The sequence below is a fragment of the Bufo bufo genome, chromosome 5 (assembly GCF_905171765.1).
Source record: "Bufo bufo chromosome 5, aBufBuf1.1, whole genome shotgun sequence".
Lineage (NCBI taxonomy): Eukaryota > Metazoa > Chordata > Amphibia > Anura > Bufonidae > Bufo > Bufo bufo.
In genome coordinates this window covers 357,600,901-357,620,671 of record NC_053393.1, presented here as the reverse complement: position 1 = coordinate 357,620,671, position 19,771 = coordinate 357,600,901, and the positions used below count along the sequence as shown (strand labels likewise).

General features: G+C 42.5%; 1 protein-coding gene across 1 annotated transcript in view; it reads left to right on the top strand.

The window, feature by feature from the left end:
- The window catches only part of ELP2 (elongator acetyltransferase complex subunit 2), a 128,631-nt gene extending 118,144 nt beyond the window's left edge, over positions 1–10,487 (top strand). Inside the window, exons 21-22 of the mRNA XM_040432197.1 lie at positions 6,435–6,539; positions 8,234–10,487. Of these exons, the coding sequence (XP_040288131.1) occupies positions 6,435–6,539; positions 8,234–8,396 (268 nt within the window). The 3' untranslated portion in view covers positions 8,397–10,487. The remainder of the gene's footprint in view (positions 1–6,434; positions 6,540–8,233) is intronic.
- Positions 10,488–19,771: the final 9,284 nt, after the last annotated feature.

Genomic DNA, 19,771 nt, shown 5'->3' with positions numbered 1-19,771 from the left:
CCGTTCCACCACATCCCAAAGATGCTCTATTGGGTTGAGATCTGGTGACTGTGTGGGCCATTTTAGTACAGTGAACTCATTGTCATGTTCAAGAAACCAATTTGAAATTATTCGAGCTTTGTGACATGGTGCATTATCCTGCTGGAAGTAGCCATCAGAGGATGGATACATGTTCTCATTCTGTTTTCGCCAAATTCGGACTCTACCATTTGAATGTCTCAACAGAAATCGAGACTCATCAGACCAGGCAACATTTTTCCAGTCTTCAACAGTCCAATTTTGGTGAGCTCATGCAAATTGTAGCCTCTTTTTCCTATTTGTAGTGGAGATGAGTGGTACCCGGTGGGGTCTTCTGCTGTTGTAGCCCATCCGCCTCAAGGTTGTGCGTGTTGTGGCTTCACAAATGCTTTGCTGCATACCTCGGTTGTAACGAGTGGTTATTTCAGTCAACGTTGCTCTTCTATCAGCTTGAATCAGTCGGCCCATTCTCCTCTGACCTCTAGCATCCACAAGGCATTTTTGCCCACAGGACTGCCGCATACTGGATGTTTTTCCCTTTTCACACCATTCTTTGTAAACCCTAGAAATGGTTGTGCGTGAAAATCCCAGTAACTGAGCAGATTGTGAAATACTCAGACCAGCCCGTCTGGCACTAACAACCATGCCACACTCAAAATTGCTTAAATCACCTTTCTTTCCCATTCTGACATTCAGTTTGCAGTTCAGGAGATTGTCTTGACCAGGACCACATCCCTAAATGCATTGAAGCAACTGCCATGTGATTGGTTGACTAGATAATTGCATTAATGAGAAATAAAACAGGTGTTCCTAATAATTCTTTAGGTGAGTGTGTGTGTGTGTATGTATATATGTATATGTATGTATATGTATGTATATATATATATATATATATATATATATATATATATATATATATATATATATAATCAAGCAAACAAACAAAAAATACACAGCAGCACTAGTCCAGTAGTACGGGTGCAAAATCCTCCCAGCCGCAGGCTCAACGGCAACAGATAGACATACGTTCAAAAGATGAAGCAGCACTCCAGACATCAAGTGAAAAAATGATGGACCCTTTATTAACCCCTCTGCAACGTTTCAACCGCTCAATGCAGTCTTTATCAAGCATAAAACATGGTGTCTCACAGGGGTATATATAACCAGAATACATAGCAGCAAATCAAGTTATAATCAATTAATAAATAATATAATCATAAAAACAAGTGCAAAAATACATACAATATCTTCATATAGTGAACAATGTATCAATAATATAATTTACATGATGTGTTCCATTGTGCAAATCAATAATACTCATGATTTGTACAAACATATACCATAAACTGTGTAAATTGTACTCATTAAAACAGTGTTACATCACCTGTGTATAAGTGTTAGCAATAGCTATAGTTAATAAAGATAAAAACTCACTCAGCGGGGACAGAATAGCGGCGCCAAAATCCGCGTCCTCTAAGTCAGACTGCGCATGTCCTGAAACCTAGCAACCGCAACTCAAACAGACAGAGCCAGGAGACGCCACCCGGGTCACGTGATTGATCAACTGACCATCCACATGACTCACGCAGCCATCGCGAAACCAGTCCGAGAGCAGCGCCTGGACTCGCCACGCCAGCGGGGAGGGGCAAGCGCACAAAGGCCAACACCGCCAGTAATACTGGCGTCGCTGCCCCAGCAACAGCCGGCCGCACACCGCAGGCAAAGCGAATCCCAGCAAGAAGGAGACAACGCAGTCATGACATCAAGGAGAGGCGGAAACAGAAGGCACAACAGAGAGAAAAAAAAGGTCAAAAGACCAATAGAATGGGTGTCAAAATTGAATGACATAATTAAATGAATAAGTGCACCCAACTAGTCGCTGTATTCAGGTTATAGTCTGGAGCGATCGTGGTACCTTTAGTATCAAGACACACAGGTAGAAAGCCCTGCATTGTCTACTTTCTTCTGGCTGGGATTCGCTTTGCCTGCGGTGTGCGGCCGGCTGTTGCTGGGGCAGCAACGCCAGTATTACTGGCGGTGTTGGCCTTTGTGCGCTTGCCCCTCCCCGCTGGCGTGGCGAGTCCAGGCGCTGCTCTCGGACTGGTCTCGCGATGGCTGCGTGAGTCATGTGGATGGTCAGTTGAAGAACCTAGAATATGACATATTTTTAGTTGTTTCTCACTTGTTTGTTATGTATATACAGTACAGACCAAAAGTTTGGACACACCTTCTCATTCAAAGAGTTTTCTTTATTTTCAGGACTATGAAGGCATCAAAACTATAAATTAACACATGTGGAATTATATACATAACAAACAAGTGTGAAACAGCTGAAAATATGTCATATTCTAGGTTCTTCAAAGTAGCCACCTTTTGCTTTGATTACTGCTTTGCACACTCTTGGCATTCTCTTGATGAGCTTCAAAGAAAAAGGTAGCTACTTTGAAGAACCTAGAATATGACATATTTTCAGTTGTTTCACACTTGTTTGTTATGTATATAATTCCACATGTGTTAATTCATAGTTTTGATGCCTTCATAGTCATGAAACTAAAGAAAACTCTTTGAATGAGAAGGTGTGTCCAAACTTTTGGTCTGTACTGTATATACATAACAAACAAGTGTGAAACAACTGAAAATATGTCATATTCTAGGTTCTTCAAAGTAGCCACCTTTTGCTTTGATTACTGCTTTGCACACTCTTGGCATTCTCTTGATGAGCTTCAAGAGGTAGTCCCCTGAAATGGTCTTCCAACAGTCTTCTCCTCAACGCAACTGATGGTCCCAACCCCATTTATAAGGCAAGAAATCCCACTTATTAAACCTGACAGGGCACACCTGTGAAGTGAAAACCATTTCAGGGGACTACCTCTCGAAGCTCATCAAGAGAATGCCAAGAGTGTGCAAAGCAGTAATCAAAGCAAAAGGTGGCTACTTTGAAGAACCTAGAATATGACATATTTTCAGTTTTCACACTTGTTTGTTATGTATATAATTCCACATGTGTAAATTCAAAGTTTTGATGCCTTCAGTGTGAATCTACAATTTTCATAGTCATGAAAAAAAAAAAAACTCTTTGAATGAGAAGGTGTGTCCAAACTTTTGGTCTGTACTGTGTATATATGTGTATGTGTGTGTGTGTGTATATATATATATATATATATATATATATATATCTATATCATTTCAGAACAGTTTCCACCTTTAATGTGACCTATAAACTGTACAACTTAATTGAAAAACAAACAAATCTTTTAGGTAGAGGGAAGAAAAAATATCAAAATAAAATAATATGGTTGCATAAGTGTGCACACCCTTAAACTAATACTTTGTTGAAGCACCTTTTGATTTTATTACATGCGGTCCGGCCGGCGTGTGACTGACATCACGCTCCTCCCACTTCATTAATGAAGCAGGAGCAGGATGAAGTCATGCGCCGGAGGGGCTGCACGCTACATTCATAGTGAGTACTGATGCAGGCAATTAGGCTAGTAAAGTTTATCAAAAGGAGAGCGATTTACGGTATAAAGGATTAATGAAAGATTTTATATACAAAGAGACTTCTGTGCGCGGGGCCCGGTGTACTACAGTGACTGCACCGGGCCCCGCTGTGAGTTGCCTCCAGCCCCTCCTCCCTCCCCGCACTGTGATTGATGTATCGCCGGCCACACTGTGCAGCATAGCGGCCGGCGATATATCAGTGTCAGCTAGTTTATCAAAAGGAGAGCGATTGATTCAGGATTAAAGAAATATTTTACATACAAAGAATAAAGTACTGTAATGCTGTGAAACATAGGGCCATGAGGGGGACCAGCATAAGATGCTATATGTGTGTCACCCACACATATAGCATCTAATGCTGGCCCCCCTCATGGCCCTATGGTTCACAGCACACATCCCCCATAACAGTGCATCATCCATAGATCCCCCCCATAACTGTGCATCATCCATAGATCCCCCCCATAACTGTGCATCATCCATAGATCCCCCCCATAACAGTGCATCATCCATAGATCCCCCCCATAACAGTGCGTCATCCACAGAGCCCCATAACAGTGTCATCCCCAGACCATTAGTTCAAAATCCACCAAAAGCACACCTTTTGGTTCAAAATATATTTTTTCTCATTTTCCTCCTCAAAAACCTAGGTGCGTCTTATAAAGCGGAAAATACGGTACTTGATAGGCTGCTCCAGCAGAAACGTGCCATTAATGACTACCTGTACGAACTCTGCGGCAGGACAGGTTCCGGGGAGCTTGTTTTTTTTTTCACCGCGACAGTGGCTGCTCATGTGCAACGCATGCAGACTTCTGCGCCCATTTAATGAGATCGCCAAACTGGTCATTCGCAGCCAGGGCGCCATGAGTGACATCGTACCTTACGCCTTCTTTCTGGAGCGTGCATTGCGTCGTGTCATTGATCAAGCCGTCCAGGAGCAGGATGATGAGGAAGTCGCAATGCTAAATGAATTCCCAGGGGGGCTACTCCATCTGAGACAAGTCAGCAGGAGTCAGAGGAGGAGCCAGAAGAGCAGGCTTTAAAATTTTCTGGGATCCCTGGTGTTGTCCGTGGCTGGGGGGAGGACACCGAGGACAACATTCTGGGCGATGAGCACGAGCCAGGCCGCTCCACCGATTCAAATTTAGTGCAAATGGGGGCCTTCATGCAGTGTTTGAAGAGGGACCCCCATATAAAAAGCATAAAGGGCAAGGACCAGTACTGGGTGGCAACGTACTTAGACCCCTGGTACCAACACAAAATAGTAGACATGTTACCAGCATCACAAAGGGATGTCAGAATGCAGCATTTCCAGGCCTTGCTTCGAGAGATGCTGCATTCTGCTGTTGTGGGCACTGGCAGAAGAATTTCTACCCACAGAGAAACAGTTGCGGGTACCAATCCTACAGCGCATGCAAGAAGAGGGTGGTTTGAAGATGTGTTGGTCACTTCGGATATGAAATCATTCTTGCAGCCAACCCATTGACAGCCGCCCTCCAGATCCAGCCTCAGGGAACGCCTAGACCGACAGGTGTCCGACTACATCGGGTTACCGGCCGATATGGACGCTCTGATAAGCGAGGAACCACTGGACTACTGGGTGTGCAGGCTTGACCTGTGGCCAGAGCAGGCACAATTTGCCATGGAACATTCAGCGCAGCAGGGTGGATCGTGACCGATAAGCGCACTCGCCTAGCTCACGACAGTGTGGACTACCGCATGGATCTTGGAGGAATTCAACACCTGTGATGACCAGATGTTATCGAATTTCAACTATTATCATTTGTTTTGTTTTTTCAAGAGGGGGGATTTCGTTTGCCATGTTTTTATTCCAATTTTATATTTTTAGTTCTTTTAAACACATGTATTTGTACTGGCCTGCAGTAAAATTGATATCCAATGACCGTCTAATATACCTCCAGCCACATATACACTTGATCTTTTCTGTACGGTGAATGCATAATTTTTGAGGCCTGTAATCTAATTGGCCAACAGTAAAATTGTTATACGGTGACCGTTTAATGTACCTCCAGCCACATTATCAATTGTTATTTTCTGTCCGGTGAATGCATAATGTTTGGGGCCTGTACTCCTGTATTCTAAAAATAAAAAATGTCTAGGCTCCAGTAGGGCACATTTTTTACAGTTTCCCCTTTTAAGACGCATAAAAATGGCTCCTGATTAAAATACATATTTTTTGTTTGAATTTTTGCTATTGATCCCCAGCTGGTATGTCACTGTCCATGTTGTGGGACGATTTGTGCACTTCTAGTAAGTATTTGGTGGCTGAAAATATGACCTGAAGGCTTTTCAGGTTCGCCTGCCATTAAAGTGAATGTGGCCTGCCACGAACTTGCGGTTCGCGAACATTTGATCGCGTTCGCTAATCGTCCCAGCCGATGTTTGTCCATCACTAGTCGGGATAACCTAGGATTCTGCCCTGTCCTTCAAACCACAAATTTAAGCCCTTACATTTAAGCCCTTAAGCTTATACCATCGCCACCTTTTTAACATTTCTCAAATCGACTTTTTCGTCAATTCAACAAAAAGTCTTGGACATGCCTGAAAACCCACTTCTTCAGGAAAGACTTCAACCTACAGTAACCCTGTTGCCACTACACAGCCAGATGAGCAGCTTCTACTCTCACCCACTGTCTCCTTCCCTTGTAAGCCCTTCCGGGCAGGGTCCTCTCTCCCTCTGTACTACTATGTCACACACGCTTATTGTAGTAATTCTGTTTTCTGTTTCATATGTACCGTGCCCTGGCATAATAATATTTTAAATGATATGCTAAACATAAGCAAATGCCACATTTAGTTCTTCCTTATAGCTTATAATTTCTGTGTATGGTGTGGATTATTTAGATATTGTCAAGGCTGCAGCTCTTTGAATAACCTCATTCATTCTCATCTCTTAGCTACATCATTGCTGTTGGATTAGACTGCGGCAAGATTAATTTGTACAAGTGGCAATACAACGTTACACCTAATGACTGGGTAAAGGCTCATGAGATAGAACAAAGGTGAGTACGCATTTTCTTTTGCTCTACAGCACTTTACATGCAATCTGTAAGTAATTCCTTTTTTAATAAGCATTTCTAGCAAATATTCTTAGAGGGGAAACTGCATCTTTTACATGATTTATCTGTTTCAGCAACCACACTGCAACTAAGGATATGCAAACATGACTTTAAATGTCAATTGCGGTTTTGCCCTGCTTTAGTGGTCAGAATAGAGTACCTCTTAAAGGTGTATTTCTGAATTTTAATACTAAAGGCACTGGCCTGTCACCTTTTAGGAGGTTTTGAGCAGACCCTCTTTCCTGGCCAGACCTGCAAGGGGAAGCATACTGCTCCCTGCCGCTGGGTCTTGGCTCCTTTGCTGCCCGGCTGCCACTGCCTTCCTAAGGTCCCCCACTGATTTAACGCCGCTGCCTCCATTTGGTTGCCACTGTGGTTACTTGGCACCCTTTCATCACATTACCAATTGTACATCCTTTTGCAGGTCTAGTTAGAAAGGGTGGAAGTCTTCCTAAACTCATCAGTCTCTGATAACAGAGGCCAAAATAGGAGAAGCAAACAACACTGACAATATATGAATGCTGCCGTGTGCGTTCTTTGTCCATTAGGAGCAATCTGTGATTGCTTCTAATAGGAAGTGACCATATCCTGCACTTTGTGTAAGTCCCTGACTACCAAATGCATGAAGGACAGACCGCATAAGGCCAGTTGCAAGGGTTGATCTAGGTTTTTAACCGTACCCTAAAATATTTCAGATCTTTTAGTACCTAGACTTTTTTTTTCTCTTTAGTATCTTCCAACTGTGACCTTATAGTCTTTATATATTTCTCCTGGGGAAAACTAAAATCTGTACATTAAGCTAAAATTGAGGCAGTGATACAGTGGAAAAAAATATAATATATTAAACTTTTTACTCCACTTTGATGCCACCAAAAAAGGGGCAAACTATGGCATATGCCGTATATGCAACAAAATTTGCAGCTCTTCACCTTTCACTTCACTTTTTTAAAGGTCTCAAGGAAAGTAAGGAGAGGTTAGTGGGAATAGATGTGGGCCATCACATTGACTATATAATTTATGCTAAAAACTCATATAGCTTACAATTTAGATTTATGCCAGCTCCTAGCTGGAGCACGGACTGCCAGAAGGTGCACCACATTTATTAAGAGTCCCATGTCTCGTAATAAGTGTGGAGAATTTTGCACTTAACAGGCTTTAGACTAAGACTGGCATATGAAACGCTAGTCTTGGTACATCTGCACACATATATATTTAGCCAGGATACATATTCATGGTTTCAAAAATCTTCCTTTTTTTTCCAAATCTGTTATGTCAAAGAAAATGACAAATCATTTTTTATTTTTTTTTCAACTTAAGATCTTCGCCCCCGAAGTCATTAAATGGTTATTGAGATGTGTGACCTGACACTAATGTGTTGAAAAATTGATGAAGAGTTTGCAGTTTAAATTATTGACAAGCCGAGGGATAAAATGTCATTAGTGTTGTTAATAACCTTAGCAATTCCGGCATATTTAATACCTGCAGGTTGTGACAAGTCAATTTCTCCCAGTTGGCAGTAGGGAGATAAAGTACACTAATTAGATGTAAGATGGTATTTGAGTCTTGCAGCCCAGCTGAGTTTGACATTTTCCTGTCGTCACACAGATCCTCTCCTCATTCTGTTATATCTCTTTCAGCCTTTGTCACACTCTGACTGTCAAACAGCTCTGCTGGAGAAGCAAGCCAGGTCGTGCTGGACATGGTGATCCGGACAATGGAGAGTGGCTGCAGCTGGCGAGCTGCGGAGAAGATCACAGTGTGAAGATATTCAATGTTAACAAGAGTCTATTCTCATTATAAAAGCTTCTTGGAGGAACAAACATATTTTATAAATGAGCTAGCACGGCCAGTGCTGATAGATCATGGCTTCAAAGAAGCTAAAATGCCATTTTAGTTACAGTTGAAGGTGTGGTGGGTTCTTTATTATACATAGCTATACATAGTCTACAGGACAACTGGCATTTGCATGTTGTCACTCAAACATTTGCTTCAAGTATATCATTCCAAGCGCAGGACTAACCCAGCAATCATATTTTGGAATTTCATGACCTTATCGATTCTGAGCTGTCCTGGAATTGCAGTAAAAGTTCAGATCATGCCACATTTGTCATCGTACCGATGAGCGGATCAGGTAAATGGAGAATATGCACTTTCCTCATCATTGGTTCATGGTCTACATGTAAAAAAAAAAGTCTGAGTTGGGCTGTCCTATGAGTTATTCTTAATATTGTCAGTGAGGAAGCTAACAGACAGAATTCTTAGAGCAGGCCCACTTCTCTCACAGAACATCACCGACCTATGTCGTTTTTGCTTGTTTTTATGCTTATTTCTGAAAATCCTGAAAGGTGAGTACATGAAAAGCAGTATAGTTCCACTGAAGCAGTTTGCAAGGAAATGCCATGGTCCTTTAGTCTTACAGCCTTAATTTACTTACGGAGGAGTTTACGTACATAGTGCATTGTTTGACCGAATTTCAGCCTCCAGTTTTAAGAATGACGTTTTCAGGGAGGACATAACACTGCCATTTCAGATGTTCGGCAGTACATGTTGTAGATGTACTATTGCATATACTTACTGTCAAAATTCCATCCCTAATCTTAGATCTGGACTTGGCTGTGAGCTCATGCTATGGTCCTTTACATGTGTCCATATCAAACAGCCTAAGGACTCTGTTACACCAACAGATTATCTGACCAATGGTCGGTGTGCGTGTATAATAAAAGATCTGTGTGTGTAAATGGCCATCTGACATGAAGAAAATAACCTTCCCATTGAATTCAGCGGGGATTTTCTTCATGAAATCTGCTCCTGATCGGCTCGTCAATTTATGTGCAGAGAATTTCTTCACCATGTAGACAAGATTTCGCAAATCTTATCTATTTTTTTGCACAAAATCTGTGTAGAAAACCAAGGCATAATACGCAATGTGTTCTGGTGGCCTCAATAAAAGGACTGCAGATGTAAAATTGATGTAAAACACCACATGCCCATATAAATTTCTATGGGGGGAACCCAAGTGAATACATGGAAGAGAGTGTTTCAAGCACCTTAATTTAGTTTTCTCTTACAAACTTCTCTGGGTTGTGTGCTTTTTGGCAAAAGCAAAGGAGGATTGCCCAGACCAGGGAGCTGCAGAGGAGATGCATATCGATCCTGATCTGTGTGCATAGTGTTGCAAATCTGCCTTATGTAGGCCTTAAACAGAACAATATGGCTTTCATTAAATGCAACCCTGCCCCAGTCTACACAGCAAAGCGGAGTAGTGGAAAACAAGTACTAATATTGTGATTCTTCTAGTAGACTATTCAAAATAACATTTCATATGGATAATCATATAAAAATAGCACAATATGTCATAAGTTTATATATGTTTATAATAAAAACTGAATTAAATAATGTTATTTTTCCCTTAAAGTATTAAAAACCCTAGTATAATTGTGTTATTAATATCCTTCATCAACAGTGGTAGGGCCCAAATAACATATTTGGTTAAGGGGCACTGCATAGTGTGACAACCACTGATTCTTCATACCGTATGTGTTTATTTTAGTCAACTTGAATGCATTTCCTCGCAATTTGCTTGTAAGTTATACATGTCGTTCAATAGTAAACCGTGGAATGTGTATCAGAGCAGATGGGTGTGTATTAGTACTGCTTACTTTCATAACGGGACTGCTGAACTTGTACACGTCATTAGGAGGACTCAGGGGAAAGAATGAATACAGAATCACAGAGGGGTTAGAAGGTGAGTTTTACAAATATAAATTGTAGCTTTAGGCCTCATGCACACGACTGTATGTATTTTGCAGTCCGCAAAAAATACGGATAACGTCCATGTGCATTCCGTATTTTGTGTGAAAGAACAGCTGGCCCCTAGTAGAACAGTCCTATTCTTGTCTGTAATTCAGACAATAGTAGGACATGTTCTATTTTATTAATTTTTTGCGGAATGGACATACGGAAACGTAATGCACACGGAGTAACTTCCGTTTTTTTTTTTGCAGACCTATTGAAATGAATGGTCCGCAAAAAAAAAAACGGAACGGATACAGAAAGAAAATAAGTTCATGTGCATGAGCCCTAAGAATCAAGGCTCATCCCGTTACTCAACAGTGGTATTAGCTGGGGTGCCAAAATGTGGAGACGGATTCTCTTTAAGGAGAACAAATACTTAAATGGATTGTCCGAGTGTATAATAATTATGACATCTTCAGGAAAGGTCATCAGTATGATATCGGTGGGGAGTCCCACTCCAAGCCTCCTTGTCGATCAGCTGTTTTAAGAGGCTGCGGGGCTCATGTGAGAAGATTGTTTTCAAAATGGAAGACTGCACAGTGGTTAGCACTTGTACCTTGTAGGTTCAAATCTGAACAAGAACATCTGCCTGGAGCTTGTATCTTCTCCCCTTGTTCGCGTGGGGTTTCTCCAGAAACACATACTGATAAGGAATTTAGATTGTGAGCTCCACTGGGGACAGCAAGTGATGATAATGTCTGTAAAGTGCTGTGGAGTATGTTAGAACTATGTAAGAAAAATAAATAAAGTAATGCTTGTGAAATATTCAGCCCTCTTTCAGATTAGTAATTGGTAAACCACCTTTGTCTAAATTAACAGCATTTATTGTGCTGGAGTAAGTATCTACCAGCTTTGTTTGGGAGGAGTTTTTATCCATTCTTCCTGGAAGATCTGTTCCTAAGCTCCTGCTTAAAGTGGTTGACCCTTTTTTTTTTTTTCCATATGAATGACCTATCCTCAGAATAGGTCTTAAAGACACTTGGCACCCCCGCTAATCAGCTGTTCGTAGGAGCGCTGCCTTCTCTTCTCTGTTAACCTGCTCTCCATCGCAACTGCAGCGGTGAGCAGTATAATTATATCTCAGCCGTCCCATTCACGTCAATGGGACGGCTCCTTCCTATTCACTTGAACAGGAAAGAGCTGTCCCATACAAGTGAATGGGACAGCTTAGTTGTAATTATACCTGTTCACTGCTGCGGTTGTGACAGTGAGCAGATAAACAGCTGATTGCGGGGGTGCCATGTGTTGGCCCCCTGGCGATCAGATATTGATGACCTATCCTGAGGATGTCATCAATATAATTTTTTTTTAAAAAAGCAGACAACCCACCACTGATCAGCTGTTTGAAGGGGTTGTGGTGCTCATGTGAGTGCTGAGTCCTCTTCACTGTTTAACTGCACACCATCTCCCTTGCAGCAGCGTTGCTCTGTAACTACTACTTGTCCCATTCACTTAAATGGGACGAGCAGTTGTTATTACACCCTGCACTGCCGCTATAATTTAGACTTGCATAAGCACTGCAACCCCTTCAAACAACTGATTGTTGGGGGTGCCAGAAGTTTAACCCCTGCCAATCTGATACTGATGACCTATTCTGAGGATAGGTCATCTACAGTATAGCATTACCCTTTAAAGGGTTTCTATCACTTCGTATGCCATAATTAGCTTTCAGACACTAGCGATCCGCTAGTGTCTGCTCTGGCCAACCATCCTAATATAAGAGCTTTTTGGGCAGCCGTTTTGCTAAAAAAATAACTTTTATAAATATGCTAATGAGCCTCTAGGTGCTATGTGGGCGTCATTAGCACCTAGAGGCTCCGTCTACCTTCATACACAGCCACCGCCCAGCGCGTCCCTCCAGCCCGCCCATCTCCTGCTGAATGCGATCCTCCGTGTGACGCAGCGGACGAAGTCTCGCGCATGCGCCGTGCGCGGCTGTATTCGGCGCATGCGCAGAGAATGTCTGACCGCTTCCCTGCTCAGACATCTCCACTGCACCTGCGCCGATGACGTCATAGTGCTCCAAGGAACAGGCGCAGTGGAGATGTCTGAGCAGGGAGCGGTCAGACATTCTCTGCACATGCGCCGAATACAGCTGCGCAAGCGCGAGAATTCGTCCGCTGCGTCACACGGAGGATCGCATTCAGCAGGAGATGGGCGGGCTGGAGGGACGCGGTGGCTATTTATGAAGGTAGACGGAGCCTCTAGGTGCTAATGACGCCCCCATAGCACCTAGAGGCTCATTAGCATATTTATAAAAGTTATTTTTTTAGCAAAACGGCTGCCCAAAAAGCTCTTATATTAGGATGGTTGGCCAGAGCAGACACTAGCGGATCGCTAGTGTCTTACAGCTAATTATGGCATACGAAGTGATAGAAACCCTTTAAATACTCTGGGAAAGATATTTTTAAAAGATTTTTAACAGCACTTATGCAAAAATTGTGCAAGTACCGTTTCTCACACGGCCTTGCCACTTTCCTGAAAAGATGGCGGGCTGATGGCCAGATTTCAGTTGAGGCGCATGGACTTCAGTTGAAGGACATGGATTTCAGTTGAGCCGCATGGACTTCAGTTGAAGGACATGGATTTCAGTTGAGGCGCATGGACTTCCAGATGCTGCACCTAATTAATCAGGCGCAGCTTCTGGCAGCGTGTCTGGTTATCATAGCCCAGTATATGCTGTTGGGCTATGATAAATGTGCCCCTCTATGAATGCCATCACTTAAAACTGCCATAGAGTGGATAATAATTTATAAAACAAACTAATGAAACTGGTCTGGACAAAAATGGTGGTACCCTTAACTTAATATTTTGTTGCACAACTTTTTGAGGCAATCGCTGCAATCAATAGATTTCTGTAACTCTCAATAAGACTTCTTCACCTGTCCACAGGTATTTTGGCCTACTCCTTATAAGCAAGCTTTGTGGCTTGTCGGTATGCATTTTGGCAAATTCCAGCCTCACTTTTTTATGACTTGCTTTCAACAGTGGTTTTTTCCTTGGTTGTCTTCCATTAAGTCCACTTTGGCTAAGACTGCGACGGATGGTGCAAAACTGACACTGATGTACCTTGACCTTAGAGTTCACCCCTAAGCTCTTTGGAAGTTGTTCCAGACTCTTTGATTACCATTCGTATTATATGTCTTCAATTTTACTCTTGCGGCCACATCCAGGGAGGTTGGCTGCAGTCCCACAGACCTTAAACTTATGAATAATATGTGCAGCTTTAGTAACGGGAACATCAAGCTGTTTGGAGGTGATCTTATAGCCTTTACCTTTAACATGTTTGTCTATAATTTTCTTTCTAATCTCCTGAGACAACTCTCTCCTTAGATTTCTTTGGTCCATGGTCAGAGTGGTACACACCAATGATTCTAGACAGCACAGTGACTACTTTTTAGCATCTAAATAGGCAGACTGACCGATTACAAGTTTGAAGACACCTGTGGTGCTAATTACAGGACATGCCTTGGTTTAACGGGTCCATATGGTCAGATTATCTTTTTTAGAGGTACCATCAGTTTTGGCCAGTTTCATAACTTCTTTTTTTTATTTTTTTATTATTATTATTCTGTTGAACCACAGTTCAAAGGCAATGTCTTATTTTCATTAGCTGCTTTTCAGTAATTTTTTATTTTGGTGACCATTGTTGGTTTTCTTTTCTTTAACAGAAGGGTGCAAAATAAATATATATGTATAAACAAGGCAGCACTCTGGTCTTGGTGAAAAATATGTGGATCCTTTTATACACCCAATGCAACGTTTCAGCTCATCTCAATGGAGCCTTTGTCAAGCAGTGATAACGGTGCCCAATACAAGTATATATAAGTCCATACACAGATTATCATGATTAAACAATAATAAGATCAATTAAAAAGTGAATATGATTATACATGTAAAATACAGTGATAATTCATATGGCGCACCCTGGATAACTACCTCCTAGTTGACCACAGCATAAGTGTTTAATAAGAGATAAAAATTTGATATTTCCTCTGCTGCTATTTGTGTGTGTGTGTGTGTGTGTGTGTGTGTATATATATATATATATATATATATATATATATACACACACATACATACATACATACATACAGCACGGTGGCTCAGTGGTTAGCACTGGTGCCACGCCCGTGTGTGGGAGGGAGACACCACACCGGACGAAGAAGGAGAGGGAACAAGGCCTGAAAGCAAGGGAAGAAAGAAGGACACCTCCTAGTCAAATCCCTAGTCACAGTCCTAACTGGTTAACAGTATGAACAGACCCCAAAGGTAGGTGAGTTCATACGCAGGAGTACCTAGAGTCCTAACTCACCCTATGTCTGCTCAGAAGTCCCAGGTAGATGGGCGTGTCCAGTCTAAAAGGGGTGCCACCCCCAATATATTGCAAGTAAATTTAGACACAAACCTTCAGGATCACAGGTGCATATCCATGAAGCAAACATAATTACAAAAAACAAAATGGCTGCACATCATTATATATACAAACAATAGAGCTAAGATGGGGTCATTCTAGACTGGACACGCCCATCTACCTGGGACTTCTGAGCAGAGTATGTTTGTAGCTGGTTCCTACACTGCCCTGAATATTGTAGGCTTAAATAAGTCCAAAGTGAGGCAGTTTCTTTAGTGATGGGGACCCATCTGCGGAAGCCACCTTGACGCCTGGTAGATGGGCCCGACACGTATGTGCGCTAAGAGCTTCCATAATTCATGTATACTCATTTATAGTCGGTATTGTACCACTTTTATCTAGAATGACCCCCATTTCTTAGCTCTATTGTTTGTATATATAATTATATAATGGTGTGCAGCCATTTAGTTTTTTGTAATAAAAAAAAAAAAATATATATATATATATATATATCACAAAAAGTTAGGGATATTTGGCTTTCGAGTGAAATTTATGGAAAACGTAAAAAATTTGACAGCTTGACAACGACGTCTCGTTTTGTTCACAAGTCGACTTATTGTTTGCTGAGGCATGTCATCCCACTCTTCTTGAAGGGCAGCCCTCAGGTAATTGAGGTTCTGGGGTACAGAGCTATGAGCCTCTACACAGCGACTCAGCTGATCCCATAGGTTTTTCAATGGGATTCAGGTCTGGAGAAAGTGCAAGCCACTTAATTTAAGGTACCCTAGTCTCCAGCAGTCGTTCTCTATGCAACCTTGATGAAGATGAAATTAGGCCTGTGTTCTTCATGCAGAGGCACAATGACTGGATTAATGATTCAAGTAGTGTGGGTTTGTCACTGTGCCATTCAAAAGTGTAGGGAAGTTTTGTATTGACTACTAGACACACCTGCCCACACGGTAACACCACTACCACCAATGACCACAGTGGCTGATGCATAGCACTCTCCTTGACGTCTCCAACATCACTGACTGCCATCATTTCTGCTCAGCGTGAATTGACTTTCATCAGTGAACAGCACTGAGGCCCACTGGTCCCTGATTCTTTCTGGCCCATGCAAAACTATGATACCTGTGATCAGGTACCTTTTGCAGGTCGTCTAGCACGCAGACCACGCTGATGTAAACGGTTTCAAGTGGTCTGACATGACACTTGGGTGCCTCTCACTTCCCTTAAATGTGCATCCTTGTGTGGCATTCATCATTTGATTCTGCAGGGCATTGTTCACAATGAAACGGTCATCAGTGTGGGATGTGGCCAAAGGTTCAAATTCAAAAGTTTAGAGAAGGTTACATTAAGTTTATCTGTAAAGGTTAGAGTGCATTTTAGGTTCATCCTGAAATTTCATCCGCAAGCCAAATATCCCTAACTTTGTGTGTGTATGTATGTATGTATGTGTGTGTGTGTGTATATATATATATATATATATATATATATATATATATATATATATATATATATATATATATATATATATATATATTCTAAAAAGAACACATGGCACACATTTTCATCCCTCAACTAACTTCAAATCATCATCCAAGGGACCCTCTTTATCCTGACAAGTAGCATATTCTACAGACATGTCTATTGCCAGAATGCTCACTTCAAAACATGTTCACAGGGGTGATGAGTGACCTAGTTCTGATCCTGGAAAACTGTTTTTTTTTTCTTGGGGCAGTCTGAGCCAGCCAGGCATTTCCCATGGTTTATTACATGCAATAGTGTACCTACCATGGAGGCAGACCACATCACTGCTGAACTGCTTCTCCTGTTTCCAACATATAATCATGGCATCTTCCTGCAGCTACCATTGGGAAGGGGGGGGGGGGGGGGGGGTTCAGTGCATAGAGACTTTGTAGCTTCTATCAATTTCAATGGTAGCTATACAAAATTCTATGCACTGATCTCTCCTTAGTGTTGGCAGCCAGTTTTGTAATATGTGAGGTAAAGGAGGAAACTTATCATTGGTCTATGATATCCCCTGCCCTGCTAAAGAATGCGCCTAATTTGTGACTGGGTGAACACCTCATAAATTAGGCGCATCCTGCAGCAGTTCATGCGCCTAGACTGAAATCTACTGCAGCTCAGATTTCTGTCTTTTTACACTAAAAAACCCATACTGTCTGGAATAAAGACCATATAACCATCCATATTGTATGTTTCTAGGTGACATTGCTAGTCCAGAGAGATAGAAGGACAAATGGAGGTGGGGAAAGTCTGTGGAAGAACAGCATTGGATTGGTGGATAACTGAGTGATAATGAATTAGTGCCCTGATGACCTAATAAAAGAAGACCATAGAACTACTGTTGTGCAGTGCCAGGAGATATCCAGGGCAAGATACATCCTTGTGGTGCGTCATCTACAATAAAGGTGAATGCACTGGTGTGGTGTGACAGTGTGTGCTGGCACTGTGGCGGTACACACTGTCACACCACACCAGTGTGGCAGCATTTGTTACGTTACTCCACCACGTGTTCTTCTGTATTAGCTCCTGATGAATCCTTTGATGAAACGTGTCAAGCTCTTTTAGACGCTGTATGTGGGAGTAGTTGATTCAGGTCTTTTATGAGCCTTTTTTTTTGCTGGGTTGGTCATCAGTATTATTGACCGGTATACCCTGCATTTGGTTTTGTGGGTCAGTTCTCTAGACTGGTCATGTTTCAACTATTGTGATTTACTGGCCACTGGGCTTCTCAGACCTATAGAATTATTCCATCTACCTAGCTTTTTTGCGCATTTGCACTAATTATCCGATCTGGCCTACTAGTCCCAGTTAGTACGGCAGGCAATACTGCATAGTTCTGTGATGATTTTTTCTTAATAAGTTAGTTGTAATCGTAATACATTTCACCGGTTTCTAATTACGTATCAATAAAGTTATTCTTTTAGCGCCTTTACCCTCCGTGATTTAAGACTAAGAGCCTACACAAAAAAAACAATCTAGGACTTCCGGTTCCGGCGGGCGCATGTGAGGGTGAGGAAGACCGGAGCTCCGATACCCAAAGCCCGCAAATCGAGCCACAAGACACTTTGGAGGTGCTTTTGTCCTCCTCTGGCCTCCGCACTAGCTGCAGGAAAGGTGGATGGAGAAATTCCTGAAGAAAGACGGCATAACGAACGCGCCAGCGCATCTCTCGCAGGGTGAACAGCGCCAGCCGCGAGATAAGATGGCGGCGGCAGAGAAAACGCAGAGAATCACCCGATCGGCGACACAGCCATCTGCCAAGTGCTCAGAGATGGAACCAGGGGGCACAGAGGTCAGTCTAACCCCAGACCAAGATATCACTATCTCTTGCCGAACCATGGCGATTGAAGTGGAGAAATTATTAGCGCCAGACATTAAATCCACGCTGGAAGCCACGGTCTCGGCAGCGCTCCTCTAGATTCAAACGGACGTTTCCCAACACTCCACTCAGATAACTGAGTTGGAGCAAAGAGTAGCTTTGATGGAAGAATAGATGGAGCAAACCCAAATAAGGGTGTGAGAAGTGCTATCTAATAATCAGGCACTTAAAGATAATATAGAAGATCTGGAGAACCGATCCAGAAGAAATAATCTCTGAGTGGTGGGATTACCGGAGGATATTCCGCCATCACGGCTGCCCCAAATTTTTGCGGTGGAACTCCCTAAGGCCCTTGGGCTCCAGGGCAAATATACAGTCGAGAGAGCTCATAAATTGGGGCCAGCTAAGCCCCCTGATACAGAATGGCGCCGTCCAAGGCCGGCCATTGCGAAATACTTAAATTATGCCGCCAAGGAGGCGATTTTGAAAAAGTACAAAGGAGTTCAGCACCCGCTCATGTTGAGGGGTTCGAAAGTGTTCCTCTTCAGTGATTATTCGGTGGAGGTTACTAAGCGCAGAAGAGCCTTCTCGCAAATCTGTTCCACCCTAGTCAAGAAAAAAATCGAATTTGCTTTGCTGTTTCCTGCCACATTGCGGGTTTTTCGCCAAGATGGCTGCATTGATACCTACCTCACTCCTAAAGAGGCTATGGGGGCACTGGAGGAAAACATGGAAGCGGAACCAAGCCAAGGGAGAGAAAGGAGAATGTCAGAGTCTATGCACCGCCGCAAAAAGGAGCGATTCCCGGACTCTCGATACCACCAGAGATCCCCGGCATTCATGTAAGCCACGGATGACTCCCAAGGCTGAAGGATCGAGGTCCTGAAGACTTTTTGTTTACTAGGACTGTCTATTCGATGGCTGATAGACTAACCTGGATACCTTCCTTATGATGGAAAATCACATTATCAGGTTTCACTGGGTTCGTTGTATATGGAGGTTGGAGGGAGGGAGGGATCGAATTAGCAATGAGATGGAGGAAGATTTAGGGAGGGAGAGATATGGGGGAAACAAAAAATAAATAAATAGATGCCCAATATCACTGCTGATTCTGAATGGAGGGAAATTGAATGGTTCGCTATGGAGATTATATACAAAAGAGTTGCAGAGGGCTTTGGGGGTAGGAGGTTTTCTCAGAATTTTATTGTACTAATAAGTTATTTGAGTAAGACACAGAATTACGATAGTTCCGGATGATGTGCGAAAAAAGAGAAGTCAACACTATGAGATGGATATTGTTCATGGACGTTTCTTATGTTTATTGTTGGGGAAGGGAGGGGGGGATGGGTCCTAAGTTGGGAAATGTTCTTGTTGTTGCTCATTGCTGACATGTACTCTCTTTTACAAATCAGGGATAGACAGTCTGGACCTTCTCCAGGTGTGTCTCCAGAGATAGCTCTAAGTCTGGTGCCTATATGAGAGTTGTGACATGGAACATAAAAGGTCTGCGTTCACAGACCAAACGAAATATGGTACTCCGGCTTCTTAAAAAGCTGAAAGCGGATATAGCCCTGCTACAGGAGACGCAACTGGAGGAACAAGACTTCTGGAGAATGCGCAAACAGTGGGTAGGACAGGTAATACAGTCATGTGAAAAAATTAGGACACCCTTTGAAA